The sequence below is a fragment of the Dermochelys coriacea genome, chromosome 3 (assembly GCF_009764565.3).
Source record: "Dermochelys coriacea isolate rDerCor1 chromosome 3, rDerCor1.pri.v4, whole genome shotgun sequence".
In the NCBI taxonomy this organism is placed as follows: domain Eukaryota; kingdom Metazoa; phylum Chordata; order Testudines; family Dermochelyidae; genus Dermochelys; species Dermochelys coriacea.
Genome location: NC_050070.1, coordinates 159,044,511 through 159,064,214, shown reverse-complemented (window position 1 = coordinate 159,064,214; position 19,704 = coordinate 159,044,511). Strand labels below are relative to the sequence as shown.

Below are 19,704 nucleotides of genomic sequence, written 5' to 3'. Positions count from 1 at the left end.
TTGTACAGTAAGTTGAAGATATGCACTCAAATCTCCCCATCACGCACATTAAAAATAAATTTTGCCACAACCCACATGACTTCTTATCTCCAACCTCCCTATCAGATCCAGCTAAGACAGAAAATCATCACTTCTCTCTCATTTTGATATTCACACATCAGTTCTTTATTCCATTCTCCACTACTGGTCCTTTCCACGTCGTACGTCTACTGTTTAGGTGCCTAGATACTGTACTACAGTGACAGGCATATTATGGTATAAATGCCTTATACAGAAACTTCAGCAGACAGGTTCATGCACATGTCTAGTCTCTTTGTTTAGAGAAAGGGAATTCAAAGGCTTTCAGAAGTTACCAGTATGGTACTTTTAAAACACACCATAGGGCATTTTTTCCAGTAGGACAGCCCAGGAAACTGAAGTCCACTACTTTCCAACAGAATAGGGGCAGCATGGATAGTGGCAGAGCACTTTTCTCTTACAATGAGCTCAGTCCTGACTTGGAGGGATCACTTTTAGGGATAAAAAAAAGTTGTTCAACCCTCATACTTGCTCTGTCTTTAGCCTCTCTGCTCAGGCTACCAACAAAGGAAATAATCAGTACCAATTTCAGTGGTGGATGTTGTGATGTGAGTGTTTGAACTGGACTCATGCCACCAAATTTATTTTCACAGGCTGCCAAGAAACCTTCTATGGTACCAGCATTCGGTAATTTGGCTGGATTACAACTCATGACCTACAAGTGAAATGCCCCATTATTTCCCACTACTAATCCTCTGCTTTGGCCAGTCCCCCTAATCAAATTAATTTTGAAATTGAAGTAAAGAAGGGATCAGTGAAGCAGGGAAGAAAATAATTCTTAAATCTCAATAGGCAGGCTTTATTCCTGTACAAATCAACATGCCAAAATTGATTTTGTCCATCCAATCCAATAGACCTGTCAATGGAGTAGAAAGGAATACATGTTTTGAGATAGACAAACAGCAATTGTCTGTTACTCAGCCCCAAAGTTGTACAATGTTTGTGGAAGAAATTATTTGATTTATGAAAAAGTGACATCTGAAAATCCAGAGAAAGCGCTCCAGTTTTTCATAGTACCTTTTCAGTTACTCACAGTATACAAAAGAGTATGGTCTTGTTTTTGAGTACAGCTATAAGAAACTAACATAATATTCATTATCAGATTTTGACAGACAAGATATTTAATATTTATAACTAGATGTTCTCTCCCCAAAAGGTCTTTGGCAAGCTACCATAGTGAAGTTCCATCAGAACCATTCAGTCTCACCATTCTGTTGAGATGCTGGAAGCTTTAACTTTATTTAACTCATCTTGAATGGCCTGTTTGGCTCGGATTTCTGCATCAAGGGCTGACTGCAGTTCCAGCCTTGCTGACATATCCAGTTTTGCAAAGCGGCGCATCTTCCAGGGCATGTCCTATTAAAAACAAAACAAACAACCCAGAGAGAATGCAATTATTTCAATATTATTAATTATTATTAGTAGTAGTACCTCAGCCTATTATGTTCTTGATGTGAGAGCTCATCAGTCCAAAAAGGATTTTGGAAAGTCCCCAAATACATCATCTATTTTTTCTCCTCAAGTTCTAAAGGAGGAAGATGACTGTCCCATGCTTTCATACTCTTACAACTTTGTGAACCATAATCATTTACATGCATGGATTCGAATGGCAACTATGATAAGACTCACAGAAAGGAATGACTCCTTCAAAGAGAATACTTTCCATGATGTGACAGGGCAGATCTTTTTCACCTCTGCAGTTTTATGCAAACATCCTCTCAATATATTAATACAAGATTGTCTGTAACCATCTAAACAAAATTACACATAAAATCCCATTATAGAAGAGGTGTCATTCTATTAATTGACAACAATTAAATTGTGGTGGTCACTTAATAGGAAAGAAAAGTTCCTAAACTTGCAAAATCTCATGAAGCAGCCTCTTTAGATAAGTTAATATTGAAGGCAAAACTGAAAAGTACTGACACAAAGTCATCATTTTTTTTTAACAAAATGTTTTTTGGTATGTTAAGTGTGATCCTTACGGTTGCTCTTGCACCCAAACTGGAGTTCCTCAAAGCCTCTAGCTCTTCTGTCATTTTAGAGGCCAAGGCTTGTAGATACCCTCGAGCATCCTTTTCATCACTCACCCTAAGGAAAAAAAATTAAATGAAAAATATAAAAGCAAGGGAACAATCAATTTAAAATAAACAAGGCAACCTCAGTAACTGTAAAGGCTAAACCCTTTGCTACTTTGCACAGTTAAAGTATACAGTGTGTGCTACAAAGACAAATGAAGAAGATAAAAAAATCAAATATCAAAGCTTAAGAAAGCAAATAAAAAATATTTGTCATGACCAGCATCATCTGACCAAAATACAGTCTGTAACAATGAAATGTAGCAGTTTATTTTTAGACAGTAAGTTAAAAATTAAATATGCTACCACAAATTAACAGTTAGAGCATCCAAGCAACATCAGGGATAAGAGTTGTCTTTCTAATCCTTCTAAGATGTTATCATAACTGACTGCAAAACTAGTGACATTAGATGCTTCCCCCAGTTCCTATTTAACAACTGTTTCTTATAGTAGTTTATTAAACAGCCTAAGTGAAATGAGGGCATTTTATTCCCTGAATTTGCCTTCTATAAAGACATGCCTTCTGGTTCTGATCATGTGAACAAGAGTCTCCAAACTTCCTGCTCTTTGAAGACAAGAGCCTCACTGCATCTTTCACAAAGACAAGGTTGTATTTCAGACTCCATTCTCCACAGCCAGGTGCATCAAATTCTGTATCACCAAAGCCTACCCATGTTGTAGATAAGCAGGTCCCAGAAGGGATCAGAGCTAGTTTGGCACACTCCAACTGGTAACCCGGATGGAAAGGGCCAGTGACTTTGAACATACAAATATATTTTGGCAGGAACATCCCCCAAGCAGTGGTCCCTAAATTCTGTAATTATAGTAACTTTTAGGGAAGGAGGAAATCTTATTCTTCTATCCTACTTACCTCTCCGTTCCTCCTCATATTACTGTTTATTACATTCCAAGTATTTTGGACCTGGAGAGAGACCGTGATCTAGAATGGTAAATCCATTACCTGGCAATTTCATTTCTGTGAAATCTCTCTCAGCCATCCCATCCAAGGTAAGTCCTTCGGGTAACCACACAGTGGCTTCTTCAGGGTTATGTACATGATTAATACGGTTGAATAAAGCATTATTGCTAAGAATTATTATTGCTAAGAATTAGTAGGTTTATCCTACTAATAAGAATTTAGTGTTTGGGAGTACTCGTTAGGAGTGAGGAGACAGAAGGGACAAGTCCTGGAGTGTCATGGACAAGTCTGAGCTCCCTCCAGTATTTGCAGGAATAGAAGTGCAACTCAAATGTTTTGGCCTGAGAGAGAGGTCATGATCCACAATCTATATATATAAAAAAAAACATGTTTTTTCACCCTCAGGTTATTTGGGGCATGCCGTTCCCAAGGTGGCGTGTCCAACCCTGTTTGCCATGTCCAGTGAACAAAGTCATGAATTAAGTGAGACAGTAATCATTATGAGATTTTCACATGTGGCCTTGGAATCCCATTGGGCTTGATATCAGCTGGGTTTCCAGCACCCTTTCCTCCGCTGGCAAAGTTGTTAATGACGTCTCTGGAGTATAGCAAAGCTCTCTGACTGAACTGTCTAGCAGCTCGTTCTTGCCTTTACTCCTACATCACGAGATGTGATAAGACTTGATCGATGGGGAAACCATTTGGTTCCCATCAATTTTTTTTATTTCCTTGGCAGGTCGATAGTATCTGACTTCCTCTGCTGCTGCTTCATCTGGGAAAACTTATTTGTATTCAAAACAATCTGTGACACTGACCATCAGTGCTGCCCCATCCGTGGCATATACAGGGTCTGGTTTTCTTAGTTCATCTTTAGCAGTGTGCAGTTTTGGTTTCTGATATACAACCGACTCAAGCTTTCACACGTCTTTTACCAAAAATGTTAAACAATTTATTATGCCTTCTTATGTGGACATTGTCCCCAAGTATGAGATAGAGATTCATATTTAGCAGAACAGTGTCTGCATTTCATGACTGATATTCCCCTCCCGCTAGATATTCCCTGGTGGGATATATGTTTGCCTTCAGTTTCAAAGCCATTAGGAATTGGCATTCAGTGAAACCCTGGTGATGTCTCATTCAATCATCGCTGATCGGATCATTGCGGAAATGTTCAATTCCTCCACCTTGGCATGGTGGTTCCTTCCACGGGAGAATTCTGCATCTGACCAGTTACAGGGATTGGGTACTTGAACCTGGGACCTGGCCTCTCCCACTCATTTAGCATTTCATGGATGCTCTGTGGCATTCTGTTATTGTCAAAAAACAGAACGGGGTCTGTTATTGCAAGTACCACTTCTACCTTCCCACCTGCTGCCAGACACAGTTTACTAAATTCATCTCAATATCACTAGTCAATGCAATGCTCCGAATTGTCTCATCTGTGGAGTGTGAAATTCTATTCAACTATCTTGCCTGAATAGATGATATGAGGCTAGCAAGTCTCGTCACTCCCAGTCTTCCATTTCTGGATTTGGCATAAATGAATCTACTGCAGGTAGATGAAGCCACCAAATGATGCTGTCACTGACGGAAAACCATAGGGTTCTCTTACAATTGGTGTGGTCTGCCAGATAGATAATTTGTGGTACAGTGAAGATTTTCAAGATTTCCAATTTTTGCAAAGGCCTGAGAAGTGCCTTGTCGATCCTCTTGAGCCACATGTCAAGTTTATTGGATAATGATGGTTTTGAGAATCCATGGGAGAATCCACGGATCAAGCTTTAGCCCCAAGGTATTTCTAAGACTTGCCTGGTCTTATGTTCAGCCCTCCTGTGTCAATCTTCCATGCATTGGTGGAGGGTGAACTCCCGCTTTGGGGAGGCTAGCCTGCCGGCCCACCCCTTCCACCCAAGGTCCTGCCCCCCAAACGCCGGAGCCCTGAAACCCCATCCCCCTAACAGGAGAGGCTCTGAGGAGGAGCTGGTCTCCGACTCACCGCCCCCCCCCAAGCACCAGGCCGAGCTGCCAGCCCCCCCAAGTGCTGGGCCGGCCCCAGCACCAAGGCAGGCCATTCCCCCCACTAGGTCGAGCTGCCGTTTCCCCCACCCTTGCCGACCCCCCCAGCCAAGTCGCCCGACCCCCCGTCAGTACTGGGCCGAGCCGCCAACCCCTCCCCCGCAAGGCACTCCCCAAGCCGAGCTCCTGTCCCCCACCTGTCCCACTGGGCCAAGTTGCCGGCCCTCCAAGCACCAGATCCCCCTGCCCCTGAAGGCCCCAACACGGCTGAGCAACCGGACCCAGTGCCCAGCCAAGCCTCCTCACTTCCCTGCCTGCTGCTGGTTCTTTGCATCTCTCCTCACTCTCCCGTCACCAAGGAGGAGGGACGTGACGAGTGTCATTTGTTTGAATCCCTTAAGGATTTTGTTCTGTGGTATGTGGCAGAACACCTCTGTCGCAGATAGCCAGGGATACACGAGATTAAAAATACACAGATTTTAAATAAGCACATTTTCTTATTTTTGTTACTAATTTAAAACAAAGAATTTAAAGACCCAGTTTGCTTGTCACTGTTTATGAAGTCTGTTTATCCTATGCATTTCCCTCACTCAGACAAGTATTGAAAAGTAGTGAAAAGTATTTCAGTCATTTATTTTATGTTGACTGTACTTTTTGGTTCTTAGCGTTGCAAAGTTGGAACTGAAAAAACTGCAGGAGAATATTTAAGAGAAAGTGTTTCAGTTGAAGCCTAATTGTTTTACAATTTTTGCTTTTAGAAAAATCTATATTTGAGGCCAAGGTTTGGTGGATAGCATCCCTTGGATCAGAAAATAGCTATGAACAAGTTAAAGAGGAAGATAAATATGAAATATTTACTCCAATCTAGTGCCCTGCTATCCCTCTGATAACCAGTAGGTGGCAAATGGCTTACAATGATTCGACTGTCTTCAAACTAATGTTGTGTGACCTCAGAAGCTCTTGCGCTTGTTTTAGGCATAATAGAGGCCTGTCAAAGTCTTAATCTCTCAGGTCTCGCATTCCTTCTCACAGTCCCTTAACAAATGTAGCAAAGGGTTTGAGGATCTCAGAATGACTTGGATCTACTAAATGCATTTTCTTTCTTTTACTAAACAATTGGATTTTCAATCTTTTTTCATATATAACAATGTCCCTTTCACACTGCTTGGACCTGCAAGTCTTATTTATTATTTAATTTTCTTAAAAGTAAAAAAGAACAAGGGTTTGATTTATGCCTATCAATCCAAGAGAATTTGGGAAAACAGGGAGAGAGTAAAAACTCTATGAGGTAAAGTTTCACTTCTTACCTCAAAAATAATACATCTGAGAAACTGTTTTCAATAGTGATATTTTAAAATTCTATTACTCTTACACTTTAAATCAATTGGCAAAACTTCTGCTGAGATTCAACTTCCATTCAGAGTCCTAAAGCCTGTTCCATAATGCATGCATGCTTTCTGCTGAGAACAATGGGGTTTGAGATTCAAGTAGTTGCTTTGGGACTTTTTTCCTTTTTATTTTTAACAAAACCTTTACAAGTCCTGAAAATACTCATTAGGACTGAGTGCTTGGCAAGACATCCTGACTGCACCAGAATTATCAGGTAAATCTTCTAGTTATTATTTGTATTAAAGTAGTATCTACACACCCCAACTGAGACCCCATTGTGCTAGATGCTGTACAAAGAGTAGGAGACACTACCCACCTCCAGGAGCTTACAATATAGACGGACAAGATAGACCAAAGGTGAGACGAGTATTGTTCCCATTTTACAGACAGAGAACTGAAGCACCAAGAGATTAAGTGACTTGTCCAAAGTTACAAAAAAAAAAAAAAATCTGCAGTTGAGCCAGGAACTGAGCCGAGATTTCCTAAGGTTCAATCCACCTGCTTTCTTTTTGATTGAATATATTTTAATAAGAAATCAAAGAAGTCCTGAGCTGGGTGAACTAAACATTTAAATACAAGTCTTATCCTTCTTTCCAGAGCATATCTTGAGTTTCAATGAGAGAAAATGAATGGAAAGTTTGACATTCTGAAGTCTCTGGTCTCCTTCAAATATGATTTTACGAGTCCATAGATACCTTTTAAATGAGGTAACCTGTCCCTATACTGAAAGTAAGAGGCTTAGGACAAAAGGCTTCCATTTTAATTTCAGAAATAAAGAAAAGGCCACTTCTGATATCCCAAAGAACAGATTTATAGCAGAGAAAGTTTGCAATGTAATATTATGTGGAAGTTGATATCTAGCTTTTGTAAAAATCTTTGTACCATACCTACATTTTTCTGAAGTAGTGCATTTTTCCCAGTTCTTCACCAAGTACAGTTGAACCCCGATTATCCAATTTAACTGGGATCGGGGCAAGATCGGATAACCAAAAAACTGGATAAACTGGAGAATGGGTGGCGGGGCTCAGGTTGTCAGACCCGTGCTGACATCGGGAGCCCCAGCTGCCCAGGGCTGCCAGTCTGAGCCCTGCTGCTGTCAGCTCTGGGCAGCTGGTGGTTCGGTTAATATGGAGAGCTGGATAACGGAGGCTTGGATAAACGGGGTTCTACTGTATTACTACTGCTAATGAATACTAAAAATACACTCATGCTATACTGTACAGCACCTTTTATCCAGAAGGCTCAAAGCACATTAAAAACTTGACATTAGAGAATTAAGCCTCTCACGCCTGTGAGATAGATACAATACTCATGTTACAGGTGAGCTCACTAAGGCACAGACATATTAAGTGCCTTGCAAAGTCACTCCGTGAATCAACAGCACAGATTGCTGTTCATCTCCTTTCTGCCACAGGCCTGAAATATAGTATCCCTAGCTATTTGAAAGTGTGGTGTTTAAATGGGACTGCATTAGCATTAGATGTAATGAGTCCTTTTCCTGGTGCCTAGGGGGAAAATTTATACTTTACTATATAAGTCTCGTGTTTTCTTATTCTTGTCAAGGGTTGGAGTGGTTTGGATAATATTGGCTTGTCAATCTAAGAACTCCGTTAAGAGGCTGGATGGTCTGTGAAGGTCTGTCGCCAGCATGTTAGAGTAAACAGGGGCAAGGGCGAGTTACAATTATTTGCATGCTATAACTACTGAGAGAGGGAAGAACACATTAGGATGGTTCAAGGAAGTATTAACTGTGTAAAGAGGTGACATTAACTGAATAAATTGTGAGTTCAGTACCAGAGCAGACTTCCTTACAGTGTTCTCTATTAAATTGTGGCAAAGTATCTCAAGGGAAATGATGGAAATCCAACTGCTTGTGCTATTTAAAACTGGGCTGGAAATAATTTTGTAAATATTGTAGGGAGCAACAATGTATTGGCTGTGGAGATGGTCCAGATGACCAGATAGGTGTTTCCCATCTCTAATTTCTATGAATCTGTCATAACTTTAGCACTGAAGAAATCTGCTGGTTTACACCTTTTATTGAGGGGTGGGGAGCATGCACGTAATTTAGACAGAAAACTATTAGATTTGGGGAGGAGCCTACCACCCCACCTTCACTTCTGTCAGCTATGAGCTACTGCGGTTGCCATAATTAGAAACATGAAGATTTGGATTAAAACTGTGAGTGCCTGAGAAAAAAGTTAAGAACTTGCAGATAGCCAAACTAGAAATACTCTTTTGAATATGAAGTGATTACTTGATATTTTCCTCTCAAAACACTTACAACTGCCACTGATGTCCAAGGGGACTCAAGGTATGCATGCAGAGGGATATATCTCCAACAGAGCATCTCATTTTAGTATGTAGCACAGAACTCTAAGGAGAAGAGAAGGATGCTACAAGATTATTTGAGTAACAAATGGAAGAACAAAGGTACAAACAGCACAAATTGAGTAAAGACATGGTGGCTGAGCACTGCTGAATGAATGTTGTTGGGTGTCCTCAGGATGGAAGAAAGAAAAAGATTAGAAGTTGTATAGCAATTAAGAATATGAATGTAGACAGGCTACCTGGGCCTCCTTACTGTTCACAGAAATGTAGAGCTGGAAGGGACCTAAAGAAGTCAAATCCAGCCCCCTGTGCTCTGGCAGGACCAAATAACCCTTGACCACCACTGACAGGTGTTTGTCCAACCTGTTTTAAGAAACTCCGTGATGGGATTCCACAATCTCTCTTGGAAGCCTATTCCACCTTAACTACCTTTATAGTTAGAAATTTTTTTTTAATACATAATCTAAATCTTTGCTGCACATTAACCCATTACTTCTTGTCCTATCTCCAGTGGACATGGAGAACAATTGAGCACAGTCCTTTTTATAACATCCCTTAACATATTTGAAGACAGTTGTTGTGTTCTCCCTCAGTCGTCTTTTCTCAAGACTAAACGTGCCCTGTGTTTTGGGTTTTTTTTCATTCCAGAATGCTCTCTGTTCCTACATAACTCCTTTTGTATTTTTGGAAAGGTTATCATACCTCTGTGTAGTTTAGCAAATAGGATGTCTAACTTTGGTTCTAAAAGTGTTACAGTTTAAATACTATTGATGTTTTGTTTTCCTTAAAAAAAAAAAACACTTTCAGACCACACACAGTTTTCTTTGGGCCTTACCTGATTATTTGCATTCATGCCATCATCATACATCTCAACAAGAGTGGTACTTCTTCAAAAACATTAATAGTCAAAAAAGCCAAGAGAGAAGGACAGGAGGGAGGAGAGGAGAAATAATGGCTTGCTTGATAATTATATGTATAAGTTTTATCCATCTAAATGGTCAAGTGAAACAATACAAAACTATGGCTGACTTGTCTTCTTTCACAGCTCTCAAGTGTTGGTTTATGAAGGCTTTGGATAACATGCTAATCCTCTATTGGGTTTGATTACTCTGACCATTTAACTAGATCACTATACCTTTTATTTAAAAATAAAAAATAAAAATAAATTGACATTTTACTTTTAATGACCAAGCTTTTTCTTCTTCTGTTTTGATTTTAACTGTACAAATAGTTCTGATCAATTCTAAAAGAACAGACTTCATCTGAATGGTTTTATTGCATTTCTGGTTTCTGTAATTCTGACATAGAGTCTACTACACTTACATTTGTGAGAGAGAATTGTAAATGTGACAAAGTGTTTGAAAAGAACATCCACAAATTAGGGTGATTTGATTTTTTTAATCTCTACCTCTTTGAAAACGATGCCTTCAGAGAGTATGGACCTGACTATATGGGTCTGAATTATGTACATTCATGAAACAAACTACATTGCTTGGAAAATGTCCAGAGTTCCAGAGCCCAACTTTTTTTATATATGCATTGAGTGGCCATATTCAAAAACCAAAGCTTTGTCCAAATACAGACAATAAATTACACTGATGTCAAAACATTATCAACCTAACCAGGTTTCCTTAAAAAGACAATGTTTACCCATTTTTTGATGCCCCCCCCCAAAAAAGGTCCGATTATTCAGCTGCTACAAGATGAGACAAAATGGGGGGGGAACAGCTTAAGAAATAACAACAAAAAATTAGCATAAGATACTGAAATCCCCTCAAAGTGACTGATATGTAGAAATGTTTGGATACAAATTGTTTTCACACAAGTTAAACATTACAATGGGCCAAAAAGAAAAAAAGATTTTAAAATAAGTAACATCCAGTAAAATTTCTTTCCATTAACAGTTTAAACTCAGACTTGTATTTTTCCCTCAGTGTTCTAGAAAGAGATAGGAACCATTATAAATGCAACATGACAGTTCGATGACAGCATTATTAGGGAGTTCACTTCAATGAAACTTCTTACTTGTTAACCCTCAGTGCTTCAGCTTTAGGAATTGTTGCTCTCTTGTAAAATTGCATATGAATTACACTGAGTTTGTTTTACTCTGCCACACATAAAATAGCCCACAGTAGTCAGTATTGAAAAAGAAATTATACATATCTTCCCAGCCTCCTTAGCCCCTTTTTGGAAGAGTGAGCTAAGCACATGATTCCTTTCTACATTCTCCCAAAGCCACAAGCCACACCCAATGGCTATGATTCTTTGTTGCTTAAACAGTTGCAGTTGTGAGGACAACTTTCGCTCTTAAGGAGGAACAAGGTTTTCTAAACCCCGAACATAAGGAAACACCCAGGAAATAATCTAGCTCAAACCTAGACAGTTGTGAGATTTTACCAAGAGAGTCTGGGTTTCCTGATGCAACATGCTAATGAAAATGCATTAGCAGCCCTACCCCACAACTGCCTTGTGCCAAGGAGCTCTGCAGTGACACTAGAGCTGGGTACTCACCACTGGATGATCTCAGTAATTTGGGCCTCCCAGTGTGCCACAGATTCCTTTTTATCTGCCAGGTCTCTCATTTCTTCTTCTAGCTGTCGGTTGTTCATACTTAGCCTCTCAAACATCGTGGTAAGCTGAAAGAGGATTTAAAAACCACATTTAATCTATAAAGAGTTATGACTTAACCCTCTTGCTGACCTACTTGATCAAGGAGTTTTGCCTTCCTATGCCCCACCCCTGGGTGCCCACTTTAAAAATCTGTATCACCCTATCAGAATAAACTGCATGTGACAACAAAGGCTGAAACATTTTCTTCTCATGTCCAAACTTAGACACCATGAGAATTACAATCTTGTAACATTCCTGACTATCTTAGGGCTTGATCTTGCACAGTACAGGTGTGTAGTGTTGCATGTAGAAGCACAAAATTAAAAATGTTGAGCAAGACAGGGACTGCAAGAGAGTCTGATCCTGTGTTACAGCTCTGCTATATAGCCAGCAAGTTACTCCTGCTTGGTAGTGTACCAGGAGTGTACCACTGTCTCTCCTCAGACACTCCCATTCTCTGCTCACCCCAATCCTTTTTTACCTTGCACATTTATAGATCGAGAATGGGATTCATCTTGCAACTTACTACAAGTTTTTCTACATAGAGCCTTTGCCAGTACAGCTATGCCAACAGAGCCTCCTAGAGTAGCATAAACCAGCAGGAGGTCTTCTGCCAACATAGCTACACATCACCTTTCTGAATGGCATTAGCTATGCTGACCCACCTCTTGTTGTTATCATAGTTGTGTCTACACTGGGGATTTTGCCAGGATAGCTAATGCAGCTCGGGTGTGTAATTTTTTCACACTCCAAGCTGACAGCTATGCCAACAAACTTTTGTGGTATAGACCAAGCCTAAATAGAGGAATATATCCAGTGATTAACCTTCCTTGCAGCCACACAGGTTCTATTCACATTTTCACACCCTACAAGATCAAGGCCAGAACTGGTTTGTGTTAATATCAGGGATCAAGGACAAATTAGACTACATAATTATTTGTATAGGTCAAATTTGGACCAGAGACTATGCAGGCTTGAACATGAAGCCCTACTCTATCTACCATACAGTACATGTATTTCTTTAAATACTGAATTATAACAGCAAATTGGAATGATGCAAAATTTAATCTATTTTGCTCTTTTTTTCCCCAACATGATTATTAAATTGTATATTTATCAGTAAAACGGGTCTCCTCTGTGGCCAACATCTGTAATTATACTTAAATAGGAGTCCCCTGAGCACTTTTTCCAGGTCCTAGTATCTGTGATTATGAATGTTAATAGGTCTATCTAAAAAATTCACGTGTCATTTTGCAAGGCACAATGAAAATTTTTAACAGAATAAGGCAAAGTACAAAAACATCAAAGCCTCTAATCTTATAGTACTTGAAGCTACATCTATATAAATGTCTACATTGTTATGGAAATATTCTTAGTTTGTACAGTATGGTAATTTAAAAATGTCTTCCATTATTTTTTAAAATACACATAAAAGCAATTAAAAATCAAGTGAACTTCTTGCTTTGGTAACCTTTGCCAACCAGCAATGAACTGGAACAACCCAGGGAAAAATGAACATTAAAGAGATAACCTAGCTTAATTATTTTTTGCACAATTATTCTTTCATTGTAATTACATCCTCCACTCATCACATGGTAATGTTAACACAGCTGCCTTGTAATTTGTAGCTTTTTAAGATCTCAAAGTAACACTTCATCTTCCAAGATAGAAATGACCAAGTACAATTTCATAGATTTCAGAGTAGCAGCTGTGTTAGTCTGTATTCGCAAAAAGAAAAGGAGTACTTGTGGCACCTTAGAGACTAACAAATTTATTAGAGCATAAGCTTATCCGATGAAGTGAGCTGTAGCTCACGAAAGCTTATGCTCTAATAAATTTGTTAGTCTCTAAGGTGCCAAAAGTACTCCTTTTCTTTTTACAATTTCATAGTAATCTACATGCAAGTACATGTAAAGTAATCATATTATTGGTCAATTACATGGTTATTTGGGTCATGCAAGCAAATCATTATTGTTTTATTTTGGTTTAAAGAATTGTCAAAAGTTTCTGTGAAAAAGCCATAAAATCAACATAATTTAGTTATTTTAAAAATACATTTAGAAGATCAGATAAGACTCGATTCTCTTGTCAAACCAAATGGGAGACACTCTTCTGTGCAGGATCAGTTGAACTTCTGATATATCCTATATTCGAGATTACATGTTGGATTCAGTTACCTAAAATGTGTCTTATACATCTCTACTAAGATCCTGTATTGTTGTCTTCATACAGGGTACTTGATGCTTGTAAAACTCTCTAGCTTCAGCCAAGCAACGCTCACCTTATCAAGCTCATTTGAGAGCTTTTTGTTTTCCTCTGTTAGCAGAGTCTTCTCCCATTCATACTTCTGTTTGAACTCTGTTTCAAACTCCTCTCTTTCACTTTGGCTAAGGTATAATATAAAATACAATACAATAAAAAGTTTCATATACTGCAAACAATCCACTATACTGTTTGATTAAACAAATATTATAATGTGTAAATATGTAAAGGCTCTAAAAATTAATACGTACAACAGCAGCTGAAAGAAAGAATATTAAACATATTATTAAAAATATTAACCCCCCTAAAATGTGAACAACATGATTATCTTCTTAGTCTTAGGACAGCGTATCATTAGACAAAATTAACCTTCCTTCACTGCAGGACTGCAGAGCCTCAGGAAACTAACATTTCTCAGCCTACTTATAAGTTCTTTATTCTTTGGGTAGATCTTCCAAATGCTCAGTAGTTATAATTTTGCAGAATAAAAGATAGGAATGTATTATAGTTCCAAGGCAACCCACAAATTCAGACACTCACAGTTAAAGGTAAAACCTTCATATATACTACTTTGTTAAAATGGCATTTTAATTTCCATATATCTCTGCACTTCCTGGTCCCAGGCAGGATTAAAGGCAGAACTGCCAGAGATGAGACCTTGTCCTAATAGCATGCCATGTGTGGAACAGTCATTGGAATGGCAGGATTAAACCAGTGATGAGAAAAGCTTCTGCTTACAATATTGCCAGGCTAATCTAGCAGACCTAAAAGGCCACTTATTGATGATTCACCCATCAGTATCAATAAGAAGAGAATGGATCAATTGACCAACAGGGACACAATCATGACTGAACTGGAGACATCAATATCAGCAGATTCTCAAGTCTGTTCAGATTGCTCATTCCGTGAAAAGCCTCAGGCTAGCTCCTGCTCCCAACCCTTGCCTTCTCAGGTGGGTTTTGTTCACCAGAAAGGGAACACGTAATATAATGCCGAATTAATCAACATTATCCTAACTGAAGGAATCCCTGTGGATTTGCAGATAAATGATGATGCTGTGGCCCTCTCTCCCTGCTAAATGGAGCACAATTCTCCCAGTCCATGGGATCAGAAGAAGGGTAATACAGTGCAGCAAAGCTACACAGCCCCCACTCCCCCTACACACACTACCACCTCCACTTCAAATCCACCCTTTTTGGATCCCCTACACTTGCAGAATTTCAGGAAGACCACTTTTTAGCATTTTACTTTCACTAATGGTAAGTAACAAGGATGTACTTTACCAGTGGGCTAATTAGGCTGTGCCACACATACAGCAGGTGCAAGAATATTAGTTCAATAAATAACTTTGTTCAAGTATTCAAATGCTTAGTAGGTACTCACTAAAAAGCCAGATAAAATAAACATCAAAACCTCTGTCCTGAAGTGTGTGAATTTAACGGCAAACAGGTCAGTGTTTCACATTATGTGATGGGGAAATTATATCCTGGTTTTACTCTGTCTCTGAGAAAGAATTTGGCAAAGAGTTATAACAGTTATGCAAGAACATCCTTAAAAGCTGAGAGGCCGTTGGTGACTATGCTGAGCCAATTTAAGAGTATTCCTGGTTTGAATTTCCTATTCCTAATTTGAAATTCATTTAATGTTTCAACCAGATTTTGAAATATAGTACACCATATTAGGATAATCTGTGAAATCGTTTGTTGCTAGGCATCCTTTGAAACATAACACTTCATTCTACCAATGTACCATATTAATCATTACTGTTTAAACTCCAGTTCTGAAATCTACCACCAATCCTTTCCCAGACTAAGAGATTCCATGCATATGATGAGCAGCCTGGGCAATAGCCAGAAAAAGATTAAAGCATTAGGGAAATGGATAATGAGTCTAGCTGCCATGTATGAGGAGCAGAATCAAAACTAATTTCTCAAACAGTAGATTAAGCCTTAAAAAAATTTGGCTAACTTTTTGTTTAGTTTTGTGTGTTTATTGCTATGAATTGTTTTGGTTGCTATGAATTTTGTCTAATATTTGCTCTAAAGCCTTGATCATCACAGCCACTGTGTTGATGGGTTTTTAGGATTTCTGCCAATTCCTGTTTCTGGGGAGGGGAGGAAAAGGGACAGGATACACGCTTGACATGTTTTTAGTATTTGTAACTGAAGTTCTTAATTGCAATGGTGATAGTTAAAGCTGCGAGTCTGTCACAAAAGTCACGGATTCCGTGATTTTCCGGGATCTCCATGACTTCTGCAGCAGCCGGTGCGGCTGGTCCAGGGACCCCACCCCGCAACAGCAGCAGGAGTTTGGGTGCGTGTGGGAGGGGGCTCAGGGCTGGGGGGTTGACCGCAAGAGCGGGTGAGGGCTCTGGGCAGCACTTACTTTGTGGGACTCCCCTGGAAGCGGTGACATGTGCCTCCTTCAGTTCCTAGCTCCACGCGCTGTCACCGCCCACAGGCAAGCCCCCGCAGCTCCTATTGGCAGCAGTTCCTGACCATTGGGAGCTGCGGAGCTGGCGCTTGGGGCGAGGGAAGCACGTGGAGCTAGGAGCTGAGGAAGGGACATGTCACCGCCTCCATGTAGTCACAAGGAGCTGGGTAGGGAGCCATGAAAAGCTGGGTAGGGAGCCTGCCAGCCCAGCCAACACTCCCCACCTGCACCAGCGGGGGTCCCAGGCCACTCCCCCCCACAAGCACCCATTGTACTCCTGGGCTGCCCCCCCCCCACAAGCACCCGTGGCACTCCCCGGGAACCCCCCCGATTTAGTCAGGGGTATATATTACAAGTCATGGACAGGTCATGGGCCAAGAATTTTTGTTTACTGCCCGTGACCTATCCATTACTTTTATTAAAAATACCAGTGACTAAAATGTAGCCTTAGTGATAGTCCCTATACCAGTAAATCAGACTGATCAGGGATGAGGCAAGGAAAGCAAAGGGAGGAGATAAGGAAATTTAATGGGGGAAAATGCAGCCTCAGAAATAAGAGGTAAATGGAAAGATCCACCTACTGCCCTCAAGTATCTCCTTGACAAGCTTTGAATCGCTGTCTCAGAAAAGTGATGAAATCCACTGGCATACACCCTGGGCAGGGAAAAAGATCAAAATCTCCCTCTCCCATCAACTTTTTATTCTCCTCTTAACCTTAGCCATCTATCTGCTCACAAGCTATAGAAAGCATACACATACACAAGATTGTCTTTTATTCTCAAAATAATTGTGAATGAGCCACAATAAACCAATGTAAAATCCATCTTTTAAGACATCGTGTAACCCTTAACCTTATTACTGGGACTGTGGGGGAGAGCACAAATTATTTTATCTTGCTATTTTGAAACAACAAAAAGGGGCCCTGAAGTCAAACTCAAACCTCCAACATTTGACAGACCTGTGTCACACCCTGTACAAAATTGACTTATAAACCTCTATGCTCTGTAAACCATCCATTAATTCACAGGTTCAGAAGAAACTTCTCCTAAAGACAGTCTATTCCATATTATCCAATGCAGGTTTCTTGTAGTTTCCTCTAAAATATTTGGTACTGATAACTGTCAGACACAGACAGGGCTGGCTCCAGCATTTATGCTGCCCCAAGTGGCAAAAAAAAAAAAAAAAATTGCCACCAAACAGGACTGGTGGCGCAAAACGTTGCCGCCGAGCGTGAAACACGCTGTGACAGAGCAGCCACTGAATTGCCGCCCAAGAGCCCAACGTCCTGCTGCCTCTTTACATTTGCCGCCCCAGGCACCTGCTTGGTTCGCCGGTGCCTGGAGCCGGCCCTGGACACAGAATACTGGACTAGATGGATTATGGGTCTGACCTTGTATTCCTGTGTTCCAATGGCATAAGGCATTTCTTTCATGACCTGGTAAATCACAAGTTATCACACCTTAGCAAATTGTCATCAGTGTGGAAAAAGTAGCATTTTTTTCTCCCTCTGAGACCTATGCACTAAGACTACTGGTACTAAGAAAACTTTATCTTTAGCAGTGGAGGGATATGAAAAATAGTACCAATAATTGTTTTTAAAAACTACGACTTTTCGAAAGCAGTTTTTCTGAAAACACCTAAAATATTTAGAATATTATGGTATAAAGCTCTTATTAGTTATGGTGTGGAACAACCTATATAACTTGCTCTTTTCTTTGCCACTTGTAAGTAATGCAGATGATAAAACCTTTCAATCACATCTCAGCTTTTTGTTGTTTTTTTGTTTTTTGTTTTTTTTTTTAACACACACACACACACACACACACACACACACAGGATCACATATAAATACTGACAGTTTTTCATTTGTATGCAAGACCTGTTTTTTAATTTCCATTTTGGTATATGCTATGTTTTTAGAAATGTCTTTGTTCCAATAATCGAGATAGGGTCAGTATAAAACTTCCCTGGTATTTCCTCATCCTTTGCAATACTGCTACCTAATGCCCCTTTACTATTGGCAGAGGCTCAGAAAACTTTCTATGTCTGGTTATGAAAACAAAAAACATTGCAGGTAAAGAGAAAAATGCAATAAAGTTTTATAAACTAAAACAATGTGCTCTAAAGACGACTACCAAATACTTAAAGTGGAGCAATACTTTAATTCTTCAGTTTGTAATATTTGTGCTTCACTCATAAATCAGTGAGCTACTTCAGATCCAAGTCAGGTCATCTTTTTTCACTTACTAAGGCCCCAGTCATGCATTAGTATCTGCTAGGGTAGATTTGTGTCTCTTTGTATCTCAGTGGAGTCCCAAAGACCGCAATGAGACTCTGCACATGCCTGTTCTAAAAGAGCCTGGTGCAAGGTGAGGCCCTTATAAAGAATGTTTTCTATTCTTGAGGGCTGATCCTGTAAGATGCTGAACTCTTCCTGTACTATGTGTCTTTGATTCCCACTGAAGGGTCAAGGCCCTTAATTCTGGATACTTGATATTTTTTTGTTCATGATTTTCACAGTCTTTCCTATATTACAAACATTATACAAAAAGAAAAGGAGTACCCGTGGCACCTTAGAGACTAACAAATTTATTAGAGCATAAGCTTTCGTGAGCTACAGCTCACTTCATCGGATGCATTTGGTGGAAAAAGCAGAGGAGAGATTTATATACACACACACACACAGAGAACATGAAACAATGGGTTTATCATACACACTGTAAGGAGAGTGATCACTTAAGATAAGCCATCACCAGCAGCAGGGGGGGGGGGGGAAAGGAGGAAAACCTTTCATGGTGACAAGCAAGGTAGGCTAATTCCAGCAGTTAACAAGAATATCAGAGGAACAGTGGGGGGGGGGGAGGGAGAAATACCATGGGGAAATAGTTTTACTTTGTATAATGACTCATCCATTCCCAGTCTCTATTCAAGCCTAAGTTAATTGTATCCAGTTTGCAAATTAATTCCAATTCAGCAGTCTCTCGTTGGAGTCTGTTTTTGAAGCTTTTTTGTTGAAGTATAGCCACTCTTAGGTCTGTGATCGAGTGACCAGAGAGACTGAAGTGTTCTCCAACTGGTTTTTGAATGTTATAATTCTTGACGTCTGATTTGTGTCCATTCATTCTTTTACGTAGAGACTGTCCAGTTTGGCCAATGTACATGGCAGAGGGGCATTGCTGGCACATGATGGCATATATCACATTGGTAGATGCGCAGGTGAACGAGCCTCTGATAGTGTGGCTGATGTGATTAGGCCCTATGATGGTATCCCCTGAACAGATATGTGGACAGAGTTGGCAACGGGCTTTGTTGCAAGGATAGGTTCCTGGGTTAGTGGTTCTTTTGTGTGGTGTGTGGTTGCTGGTGAGTATTTGCTTCAGATTGGGGGGCTGTCTGTAAGCAAGGACTGGTCCCTCTCCCAAGATCTGTGAGAGTGATGGGTCGTCCTTCAGGATAGGTTGTAGATCCTTGATGATGCGTTGGAGAGGTTTTAGTTGGGGGCTGAAGGTGATGGCTAGTGGCGTTCTGTTGTTTTCTTTGTTGGGCCTGTCCTGTAGTAGGTGACTTCTGGGTACTCTTCTGGCTCTG

The 19,704-nt window shown here is 40.0% G+C and overlaps 1 protein-coding gene across 1 annotated transcript in view; it reads right to left on the bottom strand.

The window, feature by feature from the left end:
* The window catches only part of CDC42BPA (CDC42 binding protein kinase alpha), a 328,701-nt gene that overhangs the window by 66,748 nt on the left and 242,249 nt on the right, over window positions 1-19,704 (bottom strand). Inside the window, 4 exon segments of the mRNA XM_043511659.1 lie at window positions 1,286-1,434; window positions 2,064-2,169; window positions 11,323-11,447; window positions 13,703-13,808. Of these exon segments, the coding sequence (XP_043367594.1) occupies window positions 1,286-1,434; window positions 2,064-2,169; window positions 11,323-11,447; window positions 13,703-13,808 (486 nt within the window).